Below are 21273 nucleotides of genomic sequence, written 5' to 3' on the forward strand. Positions count from 1 at the left end.
TTAAAAAAAATAATAAAAAATTTAAAATTGTGAGTATAAAGTGACGTGATCCAACCATTTTCGGTACTGCTGATCCTCACTAGGGTCGTGGGCATGCTATCCCAGCTGACTCTGGGCAAGAGGCGGGGTACACCCTGAACTGGTCGCCACCCAATTGCAGTGCACATATAAACAAACAACCCTTCATACTCACATTCACACTTACGCCCAATTTAGAGTCTTCAATTAACCTACCATGCATGCTTTTAAGATGTCGGAGAAAACCAACGCAGGCACGAGGAGAACATGCAAACTCCACACAGGTGAGGCTGAATCAGAACTATGAGGCAGATGTCGCCAAGTGGTGTAATTATTGTGGTAAACGTGTGTGAAAAATAAAGAGTAGCCAAGCGCAACGGTCAGGGCTGGATTTTTTTTTTTTTTTTTTTTTTTTTTAAACAAGTCCTCAACACAACCACTTCCAGCAGCCATTGACGGCCGCAAGGGGCACTGACCTGGCATGAGAGCGTGACGCCGGACCCTGGTTTGTATGAATATGTAAATCATGTTTACTTTGATGTGAGTATAGTGTTAATATACATTCTCTTTAGCAAATTTAAGTGTAATTTGCAAAGACGTGCTTAGTTGTGCTGCTACCTGGACCTTTTCCCGATCCGAAAACATTCGTCAACAGGGAGGATGCGTGGGGGTGGGGGGTGGTGTGTGTCTAGTTTCTGTCATTCCAACATAAAGAAACAACAGGATCAAGATGTCACGCGAAAATAGGCAGCATTACTAATAAATAGCAAAATCATTAAAGTAGGCCTAAATGTCATTGAAATGACTTATACATAAATTAGCCTCAGAGAAGTGTTGACTATTTGAAATGGCAATTATTTAAGTGTGTGTAAGTGATTGACAACAGCCACCTCATTATTACTAGGTTAGGTTGTCTGTTTCATGACAATGTGAGGAGCCACAGCAGTAACAGAGTAATAACAGCCTGTAGCATATTCATTTATTTTAATAAGTTAATTAAATTAAATTTTTTGTACACGATAAAATTGTATGAATGAGAAAAAAGAGTTTGTGTTAGTAGGAAAAGCAGGGTTTGCCTGATGGAAAAAGTAATTTCGGCCCGCAATTGAATTGTCAGGAAAAAAATTGGGCCCGGAACCAAACTCAAGTTGTCAACCCCTGATTTAGAGGCTTCGATTAAGCTAACATGCATGTTTTGTGAATGAAAAGAGGAGCAAACAGAGAACCCCCTGTGCTTGTGGACAGGGGAGAAGATGCAAACTCCACTCAGGAAGGCCTCAGAATCCTCATTTTACCTCATACATGCCAACATACCAAGCTGACATTTTAAGGTTCAGGCAACAAAAAAATCAGTTTTAACTTGGACTGGAGGCTCTGAAGCTTAACCCTTGCACCCCCACCCCCAACTTCTGCAGAATGAAATAAGCAGTGACACATCCTCTCCCCAACGCCTCTTGTTCTGGGGACTTTTCTTGGTATTTTGTGTGTGAGTTATAAGAGTACTTCAGAAGAGCCCGGAGTGTATGACATAACAGCTTTGAACTGGGGAAGCTCCTAACACTGACATGACCCCTGTGAGACATGCTACAGGGGGAATCAACAATCCAAAAAAAAGGTTGGCAGAACAGTGCTAGCGATATTGAAGGTGTTTGTATGCATAGACTGCAATGTGAGGAAAACATTTGGTATTCTCGCTCAATCTTTATATTAAATACATGCTGGATGTTACATCATGTGTTGGATGTTGCATGCTGTGTTTTCAGAAATAGTGGCCAAGGATCTTTATTTACTCAGCTACAGATGAGGGAGGCTATCTGAGGAAACCATTTATTTGTACAAACTAGTGCCCTGACTCAGGGTGTATATTCCCACTCGCAATTTCGTGAGGACGTCCATGAATGACTAGCAAATCAAATTCGAATTGTGACTCTGTATACTATTCAAAAATAAAGAGCTGTATGATGTCATGGTCTAATGAATTAAAAATCTAAGATGCTTATTTGAAAACCAACTAATATTCAGTTTTGCATCCGTATATTATTGCAAAAACTACCAAACATTGTTTTCCGGTAGAGAAATAAAAATACTCTCAATGGAAATCTACATGTGTAGTTCCGCTTTTAACCGCATGCCGTAATGCCGATACTCTAGTGGCTGAATCCAAGCTGAATCCAAACTGAATGTGTGTACGTGTGGCACGATGTGCGTATTTGTATTTAATTGTGCATGGAGCAAAATAATAATAATAATATGACAGTACAATGACAAAACCCACCCCGCCCCCCTCCCAAAAAAAACAGTGTTTCCATAAGTCGGATGACGCTTTCCCCCAAAATATTCACCAAAATTAGCTCTGGAGCAGAAGCAGATGCCATCATTGATAGCAGTTTCTTTGTTTTTATTTTCATCTGCAAAGCAGAGGACAAGTCCCCGCCGGCGGGGGATGTGCAGAAGCGTTGCATACTAAAGGCTTCTTTATACTCGCGCGGATGGCGACCGCGCGGACGTCACTGCGGCTATCCCGCATGCAGTTTGCCTTTATACTCGAGCGCAACCCACGCGCGCTGTAGTTCTCCTCCAAGTCGGGGGTGTCGCTATGGGTGTTATTGGCTAGGGCGCCACAGGGTGGAGTTTCCTCTGCATTTTGTGGCCATTTCCGGTAGCCGTTTTTCCTTTCCTTTCCGTAACAAGGAACAAAGCCACAACAATGGCGACCGTGGAACAGAGTCTGCTAGACCAAATGGACCTAGATGACCAGATAATACGTTTAATTGTGCTGCAAAATCGATTGAGAAGGCGGTGGCGTAGGTGCTATGAGAAACGCTGATTACATCATCACAGCATGTGACTAAAACGGACCAATCACAAGAAACGATCTCAGCGGGATTCTACGTGCAGCAACAATTTTAGCCGTGCGCGCGTCAAGCTACGAAGAGGGGCCGTGCGGGCCAATTCATCAGTCACGTCTGTCATGATCAGTCTCCTCATGTGCCCAAACAGCTGCTCTGCAAATCAGAAGACCTTATGTAGAGAAACTTGAGTGGTGCACTGCCCAAAGTCTACTATTTTGTGCCCAAAATAAATAACTCATTTTTTTCCTGTTTAACACGGTAATACAGAAAATATATGTCACACCAACAGAATTCAACATTGGCTGTGGCTCCAGCAAATAACTTTTTTACATTTTTCTTTTCTGATTAAAAAAAACAAGCATGCCGTGTGTCGTCTCAGTCTATTCATATTCTTACAAATCATTTACTAAAGTGTTATCTCGTCCACAACAAATTTTTGTTATATTAGTATATTTTGTTCCAGATATTTTTGGAGAAAGAAGATAGATGTAGAAGATTTTTGTATTTTGGGTTTACGGTAAATGGAGTGAACTTGTATAGCGCTTTAACTACAGGTATACCATCACAGCGCCCAAAGCGCATTACAGACACTCACACATTCACACGTTTACCCATTCACACACACAATCATACACCGATGCTTCCATGTATGGCACTGGGAGCAATTTAGATTTCAGTGTCTTGCCTAACAAGACTTCGATCGCCGACAGTCGTAGCCAGTATTCGGACAGATGACCCTTCGGTCACTGGACGACCTGCTCTACCAACTGAGCAGCAGCCGCCCTTTATAAGCATTGCCTTCCCAGGGGAACAGGGAGGCATATACCTGGCTGATTGGGACACAGAGATTAATAGACTGATGCCCACTAGTTGAGAAAATACAGTAGTAAATGAACCAAATTGGAAAAATAAATACCAAATGACTTACGGCCTCTTGGATTTGGCAACGGAACACATGTATCCTGAAGATCTCTGCGTTGTAGTGGCTCTCGGTGAATGCAAAGCAGTCGCTCTCCGGCATGCCGTCATGGCCGCGCACACAGAACAGAATCTTATAGATGGGGTAGTTGGCGATCTCTGTACTGTTGTTGGGGTCCAAAAGCCTGTGAGCATGAACGTGAAGAATGCTCACCATGGGTACCAATGCAAAATGTCTAAATAAATTTCAATAAAGCTGTGGAGTTTTGTGTCAGTTCAGTATAATTGGTGAAGGATATTTTTTCAAAAAAGAGGTACCAAAATAATTCATCCACACCATGTACCAACTGGAAAGCTATGGTACAAATGCTGAGTTCAGGGGTGTCAAACTAATTTTTGTCACGGGCCACATTGTTTGTACAGTTTCCCTCAGAGGGCCGTTATGAGCATGAAACCATATCAATGTTTCATCACCTGATCATGGTATTATATATACACAACAAAATGATGGATAACTATTTTTCAGGTCAAGAATAATAATGTGTTCAACTATTGTTCAAGTTACTGTAAAAAGGAGTTTGGTAACAAAAAAACAAAAAAAATGCTTGCAATCTCTCAACGTTATTATTTATTATATATTCCGATATAAAATTTTGGTACAGATTTTAGCAAGAACCATGGAAGTTGACGCAAATTATTTGTTTTCGCCAGCCACATAACCTAATGTGGCAGGCCGGATGTGGCCACTGGGCTGCGAGTTTGACATGCCTGCTATCTGGTTTTATTACATCCACTTTATACTCTTTTCATCTGAGAGGTACTGCTTAAGGATTAAAATATTTTGTTTTTGTTTGAACATATCATATCTTATCAATTAATTAATTGGTGTCATTTGTGTTGTTGTTTACATGCTCGACTCTGTAGTATGTACTTTGAGTAACTACTGTATCAGTGAATCATGTGTAACTATTGCACTAATGTATTATGCGCTGTACTAATCTTTTATTTGCACTGTTGATTATAGGAAGATAAGCAAGGTGCTACGGCACAAGCTAATAAGAATGTTGGCAGCGGCTTCTGCCTGAGACAGTCATTGATATTTGCACCATAGTTCTTTGCCTAAAACACAAAAAATAGTCAATATACAAGCTAATTTAGCATATGATCACCAGCACTTGCTGAAATTGGCGATCATCCAGAGATTTTGAGTTCGTAACTACGACAGTTGCCGCCAAGCTAACTAAGCTAACAAAGGCAGCGTGCACTCAAGCCTTCATTTTCCAGGTCACACTGAGAGCAAGTGCATCGTTACTTTAAACTTCAGAGAAAACAGGAATAACAACATTGAATAACGTTCATATAGTTTGATATTGTGCCCAAATCCTACAAGCATGTGATTTTCGACGCCGAAAACATTTTTTGCAGTCAGATTTGCACTGTAAAAACCACGATGAACATTTTCATTTTTTTAATACTTCGAATACACACTAACATAAACGTACATAACTTTAATAAAACTCACCCCATAAGAATTTGAAAAGTGTTCCTGTAGACACCATTGCCTCAGATCAAATAAGAGGTCCGCTGGTGCTGCATTCTTTTCATCATTGTCGTTTGGAAGTCACTTTCACTTTTTCCAGTCAGATTTGCGCTGACACAATCGACTTCTCTGGCAATGCGTCTTCATTCAATTGACAACAAAATTTGCAGTAACAGTTACTAGTACTTAAAATGCACGACCGGTGCATAAGTAGCCGTGTGGCTCCTTTGAAACTGGTATTTGTATAATGGGAGTAAGCTAGGCTTTGCGGATGTACGTTAAGAAACCACACTCTCCAATCCTTAAAGAGCGGCCCAGGCTTTTAGCTCACCGGTCAGCTTCTTGTCCCCCAATGCAAGACAATCGCTTAAAGATGTGATTAATCAATTGTTCATCAATATATTGCTTGTGTATATATTGGGGGTTACACCATGTCACACAGGCATAATGTTTATATTGCTGATGCTGCAATCACCATAGCAACAGAAACCAGATCAGGGTTTACTGTTCAAAAATCATATTGGGTAGAACTGAACTGGACCACTTGGTAAAAAAAACAAAAAACAAGGCTCCAATTGCTCCAATTACCTGACAGTGCCTTCCGACACGCCTGGCACAGAGAGCGTGACATCCAAGGGGAGCTGGCACTGCCCCCTGAGGATGCTCATCATACGGAGGGCCTCCACCTCACTGCGGGGGGCGTTGACCGAGGCGCACCCAAGATAGGTCAGCTGGCTGAAGACTACGCTGTCGTCATCTGGGATGGGACTACCAGGGCTGCCGTCTGATGACGATTCATCTCCTGTGAAGTAGAACCCATGAGATTTTCCATGAGCTCTACTTTGATCAGGTAATTTCAGACCTGCACATTAATCTCCGGGGGCAAAAACTGACTTGCCTGTACACAGAAAAAAATAAGATGATGATACAGGAGAAGGAAACAGTCTCAGTAACAGAACACCATGAATGGTAAGAACATAATGTAAAACTAAGACCTCCACCAAGACTTAACATTTACAATATCAATGAGTAAGCAGCCCTGGTATTGACGTTGACTGCTCTTGGAATGAAGATGGAATGCTGGACATGGATCAAACTCTACCTCCTACTTTTGTTAACAGTTTAACCATGGCAGACGGTTGAGGTCTACTGAGTGCTATTCCAGTTTCATTTTTACATATTTTTAGTATGTCATCAACGTATGAATTCTTACCAAAATTCAATGAGAACATCCTTGGACAAATACCAAGGCTCCCTACAAAAATATATATATTTTTTAAATTGTAGCTAGAATGTTGGTCACTGCCCTGTATAAGACTAGCTTGACAGAGGAAATCAAACAAAGGAAGGAGAGAGGGAGTTCCATTCATCAAAAAAACTGGATGTAACTTTCCCTGTAGGGTAGACTACTTAGAAATTCACAATTTTACCTATCTACATATTTAAGGAAGTCAAATTCAAAACTTTTTAGGAGCTTCTCAAGGTCCCTCCGATCAAATTTAATATCTCTCATTAAATAAGTACAGCTACAAGGAGCAGGCGATATGGGCTCAGTATTAAATCAAGATTTGTTTTTTTTGCAATAATATTTTTTATTTGTGACATAAAACAAGTTTGAAACAGTTTTTAAAGCTTGCAGGTTGCAGCACTTATTATGTCAAACTACCGTACTTAAAGGTCCCATATTTTGGCTATGTAGACCTCCACAGACTGACTCTCTAACATTGACTATCGGTGTCAAGTTCATTTAAAAAATAAATAAATAAATAAACACCTTGGTTTTGTTATACGAGTGTCCAGAAAAGGGCCCTCTGACTCCGTGCAGAAGACCCACTTATGAGACCACACGTGTTTGTTATGTTGACAGCGCTGGCTCGGGGAGAGGTAGGCGGAGATCTTCGCGAGCAACGTAGATAAGCTTGAGAAATTCGAATGACCTGATTTCAGGCCTCTTGGCAGAAAAACGTCTGGAAATCAGGAATGCATGGATGATTTTCATTCATATTTTACATTTACTGAGGCACCATAGAGCCAATATAAAATATGGCATCTTTAAAGATGCACCAAACAAGACGACACATTGTCTTATACAGTTAATTATTTTTCTTGGCAGATGGTTCAGCACAATTGTATTTTTTCCAGTTAATCACAATATGAAGGTGTTAGTTGAACACAAAAAGACTCTAAATTGCCCGTAGGTGTGAATGTGAGTCTGAACGGTTGTTTGTTTATCTGTGCCCTGCGATTGGCTGGCGACCGGTTCAGGGTGTACCCTGCTTCTCGCCCAAAGATAGCTGGGATAGGCTTCAGCACGCCCGCGACCCTAGTGAGGATAAGTGGTACGGACAATGGATGGATGGATTATAATTAGAATTATAATACCTGGCTTGACCACTCACCTCGATATGACCGCTCATTCAGCTCGCTCTCCTGAGCCGTCTGAACAGGAAGCAGCATTGCCACCTTGTGTGGCGGTGCACTGAGGGGATCAGTTCCTGGTGCTACGAGTGATGCTGTGGTGGGCGGGAGGCCGAGATCCCCAGCACCCACCAGGGCCCCCGGCCTGGCGTCGGCCAATGACGGCTCCATGAGGACGTCCTCTAGCTCCTTTTGGAGTTGCTGTTCACTGCCATTTCCCACAATCTAACACACACACGCACACACACGTACACACATTGTGGACACGCAAAATAAAGTGATACATTTAGGGACAACCAGGTGTTACTGAACACACAAGAACTGATAAATATCACTGAAGCCATGCCTGCAAAACAATATTTTAATATTTGGTGATCCCACCATGGTACTGATAAGGAATTCAACATAAGTGCATTACAATGTCCTCCTTATGTAACCTTGCCCTGGCCCGGCTGCTCACTATATTCTTGGAATCATATCCATCAAGTGATCGCCATGTGAACAAGAAACCTTTTTGACTACTTACAGCAAGCATCCTCTTTATTCCATTTCTTCCATTTTAGTGATTAATAAGTCAGTAAGTGCATTATGCAAGTTATACAAACCGCTAACTGCATGTGAAAAAAGAAAAAGGACCAAAATTATAGTCTGAAGGCTGTGAAGAATCAAACTGAAAAGGGCACTGTTGCACTCGCAAATTATTCGTGGTTGGAAAAGGTGCGCTCCATTTAAGGATTACGGAGGCCACTGTGATCTTAGGAACCTTAAGTGCAGCAGAAATTTTTTGTAACCTGGGCCAGATCTGATTCTCATTTGCTCTGACATGCACTGTGAGCTGTAGGGTCCTATATAGACAGGTGTGGGGCTTTCCTAATCAAGTCCAATCAGTATGATCAAACACAGCTGGACTCCAATGAAGGTGTAGAACCATCTCAAGGATGATTAGAAGAAATGGACAGCACCAGAGTTAAATAAGAGTGTCACAGCAAAGGGTCTGAATACCTACGGCTGTGTGATATTTCAGTTTTTCTTTTTTAATAAATCTGCAAACATTTCAACAATTCCATTTTCTGTTAATATGGAGTGCTTTTTATCCATTAATGAGGAAAAAAAATGAACTTAAATGATTTCAGCAAATGGTTGCAATATAACAGTGAAAAATTTAAGGGGGTCTGAATACTTTCCGTACCCACTGTAGCTAGTTGTGACGGCATGAACAGTGCCTCTGGGGGTAACTCATAGCCAAGTACAGGGCTCCTCAGTTTACAACGATTGAAACGCACAATGTTACAAAGTTACAAACGGCGAGCAATGAAATAGTTCGCGCAAATGTGTAAGAATACATTGTTGGCAAAAGAAGGCACGCTCAGTTGCTGCCGCACTTACTGTTTTTCATTTGAAAATGATTTTATATTTATAGCCTAGAAGGGGGTTTCATACATGTATTGGACTTCACTACTGCGTTAGTGTAGGTTTGTGACAGAATACGCATTGCGTCTTACGTGCAAATTCGGATGAAGTCACCATCATAGGAAACTGAACACCGTCGTAAACCAAGGACACGCTGTACTGTACTCCATTTTTCCTCAGTAGCTTCAATACATCTACACGAATATACACAGATAGATTTTTTAAGGCTTAATTAATCTATCATTATGCCCATCCCTACCATGAAAATGTGCCACACAATATAGGAGGGAATCACAAAGTAGGTTGATGTTATAGCAATAGTTATTCAAACATTGCAATCCACATTCTTCAAATCTTCTTGCACAGCATACACAAATTAAGGAATTGAAATAAAGAAATACAAGGTACACAATTCCAGTGCAATGTAAAGCTCATTAGTCAAATTAATATTGAAATGACCAGGTAGCAAATGGTCCACAGACCAGTACCTGGTGGTTGGGGATCACTGGTCTATTGTAAGTTTTGGACATTGTATTGACACAGGTAGTGCTAAAAAGCCTGTGCTAATGTTCAGGCAACACTACATTCGGGAATTTCTAACGCTGTCTGGCTAAAGCAATGCAGCGACCGACTAGGTGCGTCACTCAACAGCCAGCAAATATACAAGCACAAATCACGGACAGACACCATGGGATCACATTACAGCAAGAGAGAGACACAAGCGGCAAATTGATATAGGAAGAGGAAGAGGGGGAGGTGGAAAGCAAAGAGAGTGAGCAAAGAGACTGACCTTAAAGCTGACCCCTTCCTCAGAAATTACCTGCATAACAGACAACAAGTTTAGACGGACTGACTCCTCTCTGACATGATGGGCAGTGGAGAGATTGTGCTGGTGAAAACCAAATTGTGATGTCGAGATGAACAAGTGAATGAGGTGATTTCCACCCAGTTGTCGCAAACGATGTGCAGTCAAACCACCACCTTAACGCGCTAACACCACAATAACCTTTGACTTAAATTAAATGTGAAAATTGCCTCTGAATTCTATTATACCCCTTCAAATAATAGCCGAGGTCCGTCTTCTTGACTACCTTGCAAGTAACTAAAGAGTGCAAACAACCAAAATCCAGCTTGTTAACGTAATTCCCAGACCATAATTTGCAATGCTATTTAATAAAGTTGACAACTAAAATAGTCAAGTCTTTATAGACATCAATGAATGGACTTAACACACAGATCATTAAGTAAATCGAAATGGGCACCATATTTCTTGTTGTTGTTCGTTTGTCCATCCAAATGTTAAGGAGTACACACATACTGACCATCGGTCCAATTTGAGCATTTTCCCTCCCATCCGATCAAAGTCGGCAAAGAATCGATTATCGTATGTTTCTGAAAGATTATCCTGATGAACCTATGGTATGCTGTGTGTTAAGATAGATTTTACCTCCCCAATCTGCTCAGAAAACGGTCAGGCTGACGATGACAAATATTAAATATGTTCAATACTTACAATGGCAAATCTTTGGGTGTGTGGTCAATAAAGAGTTTGTCAAAGGAATGGACTCCGTGATTGTGACGTAATACAGAATGATAGCCAATACGGAAACAACAAGAAGTTTTGCGCTATTGTCAGACACAAATACAGGGGCAACTGGTTGCGTTGAATGTTTGTGTAACATGTCTTACAAGTCATTTACCACAGTAAAAATGACAAAAAGATTTAGCAACTGTGACCTCGTTGCCAGATAAGCTAACAGTTAGCCTAGCTTCTTCCATTTAATCTACTATTACTTGTACTACTCTTTCTTCTTCGTAATTGAGACTTGCGATGATCAGAGGACACATTTTGTGTGGTGCGATGGTGTGGTCAGCTCGAGTATACCGTACACTGTAAGAACACGTTTTTTCTTCATGTGGGGGGGGGTCTATCACGTCTTAAAAATCAGTTAAGATGTTAAAATTTAGTATTTGTGTACCCCCGCTTTAGCAGGCTACTTATGCAAGACAACAGGATTGGACCATATCTGATTCAGGAGTGTGGTGAAACGTTCCATCATGACTCATACGACAAAAACAGGAACTATTCAGTACTGTGCAAATGTCTTTCACACCATTACATTTGTTGCATGAGCAATTTTATAATGACCACATACAGTATAACAAGGTCAGTCAGTTGAGCATAGACCTCCACCAAGGCTGAACCATCAAAGCAGGAGAACAAAAATCATGGATGTTGCATTTATGTTGGTTTGTCCATCTCTTTGTTAGTTAGCAGGCTACTTCCTTACGACTTTGGAGAGTGGAGTTTTCTACTGATGTCATACTGACTGAAAATACATTAATTCCTGCATATTCAATTTCATCCAGCTTCTCGACAAAATCCTTTCTTCCTAAGCACACGTACGAGATTCATTTAAATGTGTTTTTTGGCATAAATTTTTTTATTGATGTATTTATTATATTTAACCTTTATTTATCGGGTAGGGTAATTGAGAAAGATTCTCATTAGCAATACCAGCTTGGCTACAGAAACAAAGCAAAGTTAAAATAAATTTTAAAAAATACAACAAACTGTACAATGTCAAGTCTGTCCTTTTATTTCTCTTCTTGCCATTTTAAGGTAGTCTAAGCAATTGGAACAGTGCTAAATTTCTCTCACTTAATTTTCAATATTTGTGCTGTGCTGTATTTGTTTTATTAGTTTATTAGTTAGCAATTCCCTCTTTATGAGAATGGCATAAGACAGACAAATATTTAAATGTTGTTATAGTAAACTAGAACTATGCCCAAGTGGTGTTTCTAATATTTTGTCACTCCCACGTAGCTAAATAAGGTAACCAAAATATTGACAGTTAAGTATGCTATAGTACAGTTATACAACACTGAAACACACCACCGCTTGAATAAAAACATGGTTAAATTAATACCTCTCCGGTGGTATCAATAAAAAAAAAAAAAAAAACAAGGACTGTTGTCCTTCATACAGCTCTTGCATTGACTCTCGTCGGCTTGTCCGAGTCTACACAATTTTCATGTTCTGGTGGCGCCATCTTCTGGTATCTTGCCATAAACATTTTTGCCGAGGTTTAGAAGTGGTCACAGGCAGGAAATAGTGACCAGGAGGAAATGTGATTGAGTAAATTAAATCTACACAGTCAATGTAATGAGAGTCAAAAATGTGAGGAAAAGGCGCGACAGGAGAAGTGTGGGTAACCCGAACCCCTATGGGACACACACAAGATGGTGCCTGCCTGCTGCAGTTCCTCACAAAGTCCTCGCTCTCTTTATGACACGACACACCCTTGTCACAGAAAAAGAACTTGCACACTGAACTGACTGAACAGCAGAAGGCCGCAATGTGCTATGAGGCATACAGCATAGTTGACCACTCTACCTCATGCTAAAGTAATTAATACAGAGATCCACACGATGAAGAGTAATCTTTACTTTATTATTACTTCTCTACACGTTCTCCTTTCTCAGTTTTTTTTTTTTTTTTGTGACTGTGTCAATCACTTGTCCATGCAGCCTCAAGGCCTTTGATGGAAACAGGAGAACGACAATTCATATGGTAAAGACGCCCCTCAGTAGGGAGCAAATCTCCAAGGCCGAACAATCTTCTTACGACCCGGACCAAATTGTACGCTATCACAGATATGTCTTCACTTATTTATATTTAAGCACTATTTACTAAGAAATACAGCAAAATATCCCTCAAATAATTCATGCAATTTTTCAAAGTATATTTCTTGAAGGGGAGTACACGCTCACTGATAGTCACCACATTTGAGCATCCCCCTTCCAATCAAAGTCAGCAAAGGGTACCATTATCCTGACTAGGTACTATTTGATGTGTTACCATGTGTGTGTTAAGAGTGATTTATCATTCACAATCTGGTCAGAAAAAACTGTTGGGGCTGGCAATTGTAACTGGATATTTATCATCCAAATATGCTTACGTCAACACCAACAACTAACAAATAAAGAACAATGACAGCATAAGCTCCTTAGCAAATTCAATCATGATCAATCAGCTTGTACGGATTTCCAACAGCCACAGATATTGACAATTAGGTAGACATCTGACTATATTTCTTTGATCATCTATTGGGAAAAGTGAATTAATTTATTTTTGCTAGTATCTCTCTGAACGTTTTGAACTATTGTTTCAATGCCATTGACCAGAATAAGGCTGCGAGGATGGGTTATACCATAGTGGAGATTTTCCTAGGTGTAATTCAGCTTTTCATAGCCGATGCATTATTGTTGGTTTTCTTTAGACAGCAATCTAGTTGAAAAGAAATTACCGGTAGTTAACCAAGTAATGCATTCCATCTTGTCTCAATTGCTTCAAGATGCAATTAATCAACAGTCAGGTGAATGAGGCCCCATACACATGTAACATAAATAAGGGTAAGAAAATAAGTGTTGGTGTGTGGAAAAAGTGAAATGCCAAATGGTTAGCTGGATGGTTAGTGTGTCAATAGCTAATGTGAAAAAGAAGGAGTGATACATGGAAAAAAATATTTGCCACTACTGATGTGTAATTTTAGCATACTATCAAGATGGAAAAAGACGGAGTATGAGGATGCTCTGGAAAGTTCTTAAGTAGACCTCTACATGTAACTTAAAGGAGACATATTATGCGTTTTTCACATCTTCATAACAATAAGTCTTTGTTGAATACTGGATATGTAATAAATTGTAGTACACTTTGCACACATTTTTTGTTCTGCTTAAATTAGACTGATTTTGTGCTCTGTCTAATGCAAGTGAGTGGCTATGCCCAATACATAATCATGCTGGGCCAATGGCGAGTCCTGCTTCCGTGACCATGAAAGTGGGGTTGGAGCTAGGGCTTGTGTGGAGACAAAAACATTTTTTATTTGTAGAGGTAGCACTTAATACACTGTACTTCATCAATTTGTCAATTAGTGTGGGGATCCATCTCGGGATCCTGCGCAAAAAAAAATACCCACCAATCCACCCCACCGCAACAACTCCCCTGAGCATTCAATTAAAAAGTCCGTTTTCCATAATATGTCCCCTTTAAGTGAAACAAAAATAAAAGCTTGCCGTCCAATGTTTCCTGGTGCATCCATACCTGAGCCTCACCATCCTTACCTTCAATCCTGTCTTTTCATCATCACTACCATTATTAGTGGACGAGGGCGTCTCGTCCCCCAGCCGGGACACGAGGACAAAGTCCTCACTGTTGAGAGTGGACACAGAGTCCGACGACACGCTAATCTTCCCCACTGAGCCCTTGTCATCCATGGTTGTCGCTCTTACACTCAGCCACTTTGCTCATAAATGGAAGAGGCGAAGAGGAAGAAGCAGTGGGAGATGATGTGCAAAATCACCTGGAAAAAGGGGAAAAAAATGTGCTAAAGTAAAAAAAAGAAACGGGAGATATTCATGAGGTGATGAATCAATGAGTAGTGTCTTAGAGTAAATAGGCCGTCTTGGAATGGATGCTTTTTGTTCCTCGTAAGTTTACAACTTTATACTAATAGTGTAGTAATTTTAGTGAGGCTCCGAAAACTCCATACAATTGAGCCTGAGCTAAACAGATGATAGGGCAAAACAGTTTGATGCAATGCAACATCGTGGTGATGCAAGCAAGGAAACGTGTGCAATTATCAAATGTTTAATATTGTGTTTATTTTTTGCTGCTATATTTTTCTAAATATATACGACCCTAGTGAGGAGAAGCGGCTCAGAAAATGGATGGATGGTTATATTTTCAATGGTGGAAGACTGGTTAGCACATCTGCCTCACAGTTCTGAGGACCGGGGTTCAAATCCCAGTCCCGCTTGTGTGGAGTTTCCATGTTCTCCCCGTGCCTGCGTGAGTTTTCTCCGGGTACTCCGGTTTCCTTCCACATCCTAAAAGCATGCGTGGTAGGTTGATTGAAGGCTCTAAACTGCCCATAGATGTTAATGTGAGTGCGAATGGTTGTTTGTTTCTATGTGCCCTGCGATTGGCTGGCGACCAGTTCAGGGTGTACCCCGCCTCCCACCCGAAGATAGCTGGGATAGGCTCCAGCACGCCCGCAACCCTAGTGAGGATAGGCGGGACTGAAAATGGATGGATGGATATATTTTCTATGTGAAGACAGCTAAAATCTTAGTGCAACCACAGGCTTTAAATGACGTGTGTGTGGTGATTTTATCAGATGCTGCGATGCAGAACAGTGGTTAGAAAGTGACAGCATGTTCAAATTTTGATTTTACACTTATTTTTCCACACTTTCCGTAAGTGATACTGTTCATTGCTACTACTGGTTCAATTAGTCTGAGTATCAAGAATGAAGAAACAAGTTGTTAGCCTCAGTCATTTTTTTACTTTTTCAGAAAACAAGAAAAAAAAATTTAAATTCAACAAACAAGAAGAGTACAGTTGCCTCTCTTCAATCATTGCAGATTACCAAGACCTCGTCGCCAGTCAATCACAAAGCACAGGTTACTACCACTTAAATGTAAATCAGTGATTTCCAACCTTTATGGAGTCAAGGCACATAGTTTACAATTGAAAAATCTCACAGCACACCAACAAACAAAAATGTCACAAAAAGTGGATACGTTAATTACTGTATGTACTTCCTGTCATCTGATAGAAGAGCATTTATTTGTTCTGTCGGTCAAAATACCTGTTCATAGATGAACAAAGATACATTATTTCTTGTAAATAAATAATTTCTTGAGCAATTACGTAAAATTTTATAATTTCCCGCGGCACACCTGATGAGTGCTCATGGCACACTGGTTGAGAATCCTGGCACACTGGCACACTGGTTGAGAATCACTGTGGAAATGTTTCGATCAGAACACCCACAATATGATCAGATGTTATGCATTCTTTCACTGACCTATAGTATGACACTAGCAGCTAAAGTGGGAGGAATATAGCACTGATTGCTCGTCATTCATAACACGATACAAGTTGGCTTCAAAAGCGCAGATTGCAAATGTAAGATACATTTTGCATGGAGAGACAATTTTAGAGTGACAGGCATACAGTATAATCCGACCAGTTTAAGCTTTTCAGATGGTACCCCAAAACTGGGAACTGAACCTGCTGGGTTTACAAATGGGTACTATCTCAGTTGAATTGCAAAGACAAGAGGAAGAACATTAAGCACACAGAGAACCTACACAACATTAACTGGCAACTCTGACATGGCTACAAAGAAGGCCTTGTCACTGCGGGCTGCCTAGCATTAGCATCAACATCAACCTTAGCCACTCCTGCCAAGCTGCACTGTCCTTTAACAACAGTACGCACTACTATACATACACAAACCTCACAATTTACACTCTGGAGCTAGTTCAAGTTGTTAGTATCTAAAGCCAGAAGTAAATCACACACAATGTTATGTCGATAACCCTGCTTCTGAGGTGGTAAACGCAACTACGTCTAAATTAAACAAGAGCTCAGTCAAAAGGTGGCTATTACACCTTTCTTATGGCCGAGTTACTATCACAGCAATGTGTCAAAGAGAGGCCTACATTCTGGCACTTGTCTGGATACTTCAACAGTTTTAATGGAGAGACAAACATAAGTGTAGTATCTAGACTCTTCAAGTGCGAGCCAAGCTGGGAGATAACTGAAGCTACATTTATGTTGTGTTGTGGCAGGTTTGGGAGCAAATGAATGAGAGTGACCATATTCAGAATGTTGAATCTATCTAAAACAAATATAATCAGAATTTGAAGAAGTCATGTTTTAAAAAAAAACGGTTTGAGTTCAGTTCTGTTCGCAACAGTGCACTACACTATTGTGAAGGGAAGAACTTGAGAACAGAAGAATATACACCTGTAGTTATGTGAAATAAGCAGATTCAAGTCAGGTAAATTGTATTTGTGTAGCCCTTAATCACAAAAGAGTCTCAAAGGGCTTCACAGGCCCACAGTTGACCAAAAAAATGAAAATAAATAACATTTTAAAAAAACAACAACTGTGACAGTTTCACATTTAAAGACTTTGTACTCAACACATTTTGTCTCTTGTCATCAAATTTCAGATAGTCTGTTTCATTGTTTTGACATCTTTTATCGGTTAACTTCCCTTCACACTTGTGTTAGAATTAACATTTAAAGTATCCCTATAATGAATGCTGTGAACATTGGTACTTATGCCATAGTTCTGGACATAAAAACATTGTCTGCAGAAAGAATTACCCCCCAAAATAGACAGTAATTATTTTAGGCATATTTTCTGATCGTTTTTAACAGATCTTGGCCTTTCAGTCGAAAACCTACTTGAGCTGTGATGTAAGCGCCAGAAACAGGTCTGATTTTCCCCGTACAAGTTCACATATTCAGTCAGCTCACAACCAAGGCTGAGACGTAATTGTTGTCTATATTCAAAGTCTTGATGTTTCTTTTTTTTTAAGACAAAAAGTCAAAATAGTGAGTCAGGTTAGAATACTACTCTCTAGTTTCTTTAGTTTTCAGTACAAATGGTTTAAAACTGGCAGTTTAAAAACAATATTTAAAAAAAATACTCGATGTATGGTAAGACTCGATATCGGACAATATAAAAATAAAGAATCTTTTTTTTTTTTGGTGGGGGGGGCATATTGCCCTGCCCTGCCTCTATCCCTTAATTTCGTCTGCTACTCAGAGAAGCCCTTCTCTGACTGGGTGACAAGTTGCAGTTAAAAATATCGAACAATAAAAATTCCATGGGGTTCTCCAAGTTGACGCAACAAAATTACGGTGACGATTCAAACGGCATCACTTGCCCTAAAACCTTGACATAAATAGTGCCAATTTAACATTGTTCGTGAGAAGAGCAGTGGAGGCAGTAAAATAGGTCATGTACAATCCTATTGATCGATGTCAAGGTACGCTGTCGGAGAGTTGTCATTGATATGTCACACTACACCCAAAAAATAAAATAATCAAACATGCTAGACTTTTCATTTTGGAGTCGTAGTGCTATCGTAGGGCCAAATCGTTGGTCGTGGTTTATGTCAAATTACAAGAAGTTTTGTCGCTCCCTACAAAATATGTCAGGCCTGACCTGGGAAATCGCCCGCGATAGCTAATCGGACCAATATTGGGGGTAAAATGCTGTAATCTTATGTAGGCATTAAATGTTTCACTTCAGAACAATCATAGTAATGCAACTCGGTATTTTAGAACATGGGGAAAAAAAGGAAATCTGCTTTTCTTTAATTACAAATAAAGGTGCCAAAAGGATGTAGTTGCTACAGATCAGTTATGTCACAAGTGGAAAAAGCTATACAGCTTGGTGAAAGTGGGGCTCATCCACCTTTTTGTTATGTGACCACCACTGTGCAGTTGAACAGGCTGTTCATGGCTGCCATCTGAGCCCTGCGAGCGCCTCACAACAGAGAGGAAGAAGCAGACTGAGAGCAATCAGGCTTGAAACACAGCCCCCTTTCCACTTTCAACTGTGAAATACATACAGATAGGAAAAGGATAATAGTGACCAAAAATAAGTGAGACAGTAGTAACAGCACACATGCTGTACAGAGAGAAAGGGCACCCAAAGAGAATGGCCAAACAATTCATTGTACAAATGAAGGAAGCACACACCCTAAAACACACGTCGATCTGTTTGGGAGGCAATGGAGATCACCAGGCTACATGTATAACCAAAAAACATCTCACATGACTAGAAATGGCTCTCATGCAAAATGGAAAGCCTAATAATTTAAAAAAATAATAATTATGCACCAACCTTTACATGGACATTTGGATAAGTGCTGTGTCTTTCACAAACAATTCATTCAAACACATCTGATTGTACTGAATAGAATACGGATGTCCCGATCCGATCACGTGACTGAAAAACAGGGTTGATCACATGAATTTCAGCTGATCGAGATTGGGTGAAAAAGATCGGTTTTATTCATTTGACATTTTAAATGTCACAAAGTGACAAAATAATCCAAAGGTACAAAGTTCTTGCCAAATGGAACAGTAATAGCGTCGTTTTATATTATACAATAGGACTGGACAATTAATTGAATTTTAATCGTGCCACGATTAAATAAGCCTGATCGTCGGCGATTTTTTACATTTAAAATGGACGGTCGTTTTTAAAATTCCCCTCTAGGGCTGATCCACATTTGACATGCAAACTCTAAACAGGAACCGAGACTCGAATCCCAAACCTCGGAGCTGTGAGGCAGACGTGCTTAACACTAACACATCATGCTGCTCCCCTATATTCATCCAGCCATCTGCAATTGTGAATGGGGTATCGAGTGGGAAAGGATCCCAGACTGGTTGCATACAAGTCAACTACCTGAACAGCTGCACTACCAAGAATTATCACAGCTTCCTAAAACTTAAATAAACACCACACCTCAAATCGTCACCTCCTCCAACTTCACCCCCCGTCTCACGAAAGCCAAACAACTTGCTCAAGGGCACATCAGCTCTGGAAATGCATGCCTAAACACACCTCGTGGAGGAAAAACATGGATTCATCCAGCCCACTATTATTTATCAGTGCCAGCAAAACACAGAGGAAGGCCATGTGGATTCATGCAATGTTTTTGTAGACGTCACGCCTTGTTAGCACACATTACTGCTAACGCCTACACATTAATTGGCTTTCTGGCCCCCACTTAATCCGTACACGAGCAAACCTGCTACCCCGCGTGATGCACGCAAATACCCCCACGGCCTGGAAAATGTATTCCAAACTGAAACTCCGTTTACATTGATAGTCTATTTTGATGCATTTCTCCTGATGAATTGTCAAACTCTAAACTTAAGACTAGTTAGCGTCAACCTGACTAAGGTTAGCCGCCACGTCTGAGCGGCCGTCCATTCAAAGAGCGGCTAAACCTCGTTGACTTCGAGGGAAACAGTTTGCGAAGCTACTCCGTGTTGATTTGGACTCCCACGCAAGGCTGTTGGAGATACATTGTCGCGTATGTAGAGAGGCAGGAGGAAAATCCTGGATACAGGCCACTACAGTACAGCGTACTGACAAGCTAGCCTCTTAACCTCAGTTCACAGCGACAAAATGCTTTGTTTACCGCAACTGGAGAAGCAGTCAACACACATGCGCATTAACGTCGGCTTACCTTTATATCCCTGCGGTTATATGTTCTCAAATGGCATTTGGCGTAACATTGTAGTTCGCCAGTTTTCGTCGGAAGCACTACTGGGACCAGCATCCAAGCGAGCTGTAAACACAAGCCTGGAGCGACCCACTGTCACCGGCATTGCGCTTGCGCGTCTTGCAGCCTCTCGCAAACGCGCATGCGCGACACAGTTGCAGCGGATATTAAAAGTCGACACACCCCTATTCAAATGCAAGGTTTTCGTGATCAAAAAAATTATACCAACATAAGAGTTTACAATAAAAAAAAAAAAAAGTTTTCGTCATATTTTTTTAAAATTTCATTATGACCTGGCTGTAGTAAATGAGTAAAATGATATGTGGAAAATAAATAAACCCTCTCTGGCCCAATCTTGTGCCTCTAATTTGATTTGCAAGAAACCCTTCGCTCCAGGAAAAACAGCCAATCAGAGACAGAAGGCGTGAGGTGACAATCATGTGCGCGCCCCACTCCAATAATACTGACTCCAGGACACGCGCCCCTGCAATAAGTATGTTACTTAAGAGGCGGCACGGTGGACGACTGGTTAGAGCGTCAGCCTCACAGTTCTGAGGACCAGGGTTCAATCCCCGGTCCCACCTGTGTGGAGTTTGCATGTTCTCCCCGTGCCTGTGTGGGTTTTCTCCGGGCACTCCGGTTTCCTCCCACATCCCAAAAACATGCATTAATTGGAGACTCTAAATTGCCCTTAGGTGTGAATGTGAGTGCGAATGGTTGTTTGTTTGTATGTGCCCTGCGATTGGCTGGCAAACAGTTTAGGGTGTACCCCGCCTCCTGCCCGATGACAGCTGGGATAGGCTCTAGCACGCCCGCGACCCTCGTGAGGAGAAGCGGCTAAGAAAATGTATGGATGGATGTTACTTAAGATTGGCGGCATTAATATGAATCCCACTAACCTGCAAAGAAGTCCTCACCTCCTTCCTGCGTCGCTTCTCCCTTTACCATTATGGCTGAAGACACTATTGTGGAAGGAAAAATTTTGGCACCATAGCTAGTTTCA

General features: G+C 40.8%; 1 protein-coding gene across 6 annotated transcripts in view; it reads right to left on the reverse strand.

Annotated features, from left to right (window-relative positions):
* LOC133465283 (rab GTPase-activating protein 1) overlaps positions 1-20400 on the reverse strand; it is a 104674-nt gene extending 84274 nt beyond the window's left edge. For 3 of the 6 annotated variants that reach the window (XM_061747917.1, XM_061747919.1, XM_061747915.1), the window contains exons 1-6: positions 20235-20372; positions 14284-14522; positions 9947-9976; positions 7728-7971; positions 5917-6130; positions 3799-3973 (exon numbers count right to left, since the gene is read on the reverse strand). In XM_061747917.1, coding sequence (XP_061603901.1) covers positions 3799-3973; positions 5917-6130; positions 7728-7971; positions 9947-9976; positions 14284-14436 — 816 coding nt within the window. In that variant the 5' untranslated portion in view covers positions 14437-14522; positions 20235-20372. Of the gene's footprint in view, positions 1-3798; positions 3974-5916; positions 6131-7727; positions 7972-9248; positions 9351-9946; positions 9977-14283; positions 14523-20234 lie in introns of those variants that run through there. The other 3 variants (XM_061747920.1, XM_061747916.1, XM_061747918.1) reach the window with 3 other exon arrangements.
* Between the last annotated feature and the right edge of the window lie 873 nt (positions 20401-21273).

This window comes from Phyllopteryx taeniolatus, chromosome 15, assembly GCF_024500385.1.
Source record: "Phyllopteryx taeniolatus isolate TA_2022b chromosome 15, UOR_Ptae_1.2, whole genome shotgun sequence".
In the NCBI taxonomy this organism is placed as follows: Eukaryota; Metazoa; Chordata; class Actinopteri; order Syngnathiformes; family Syngnathidae; genus Phyllopteryx; species Phyllopteryx taeniolatus.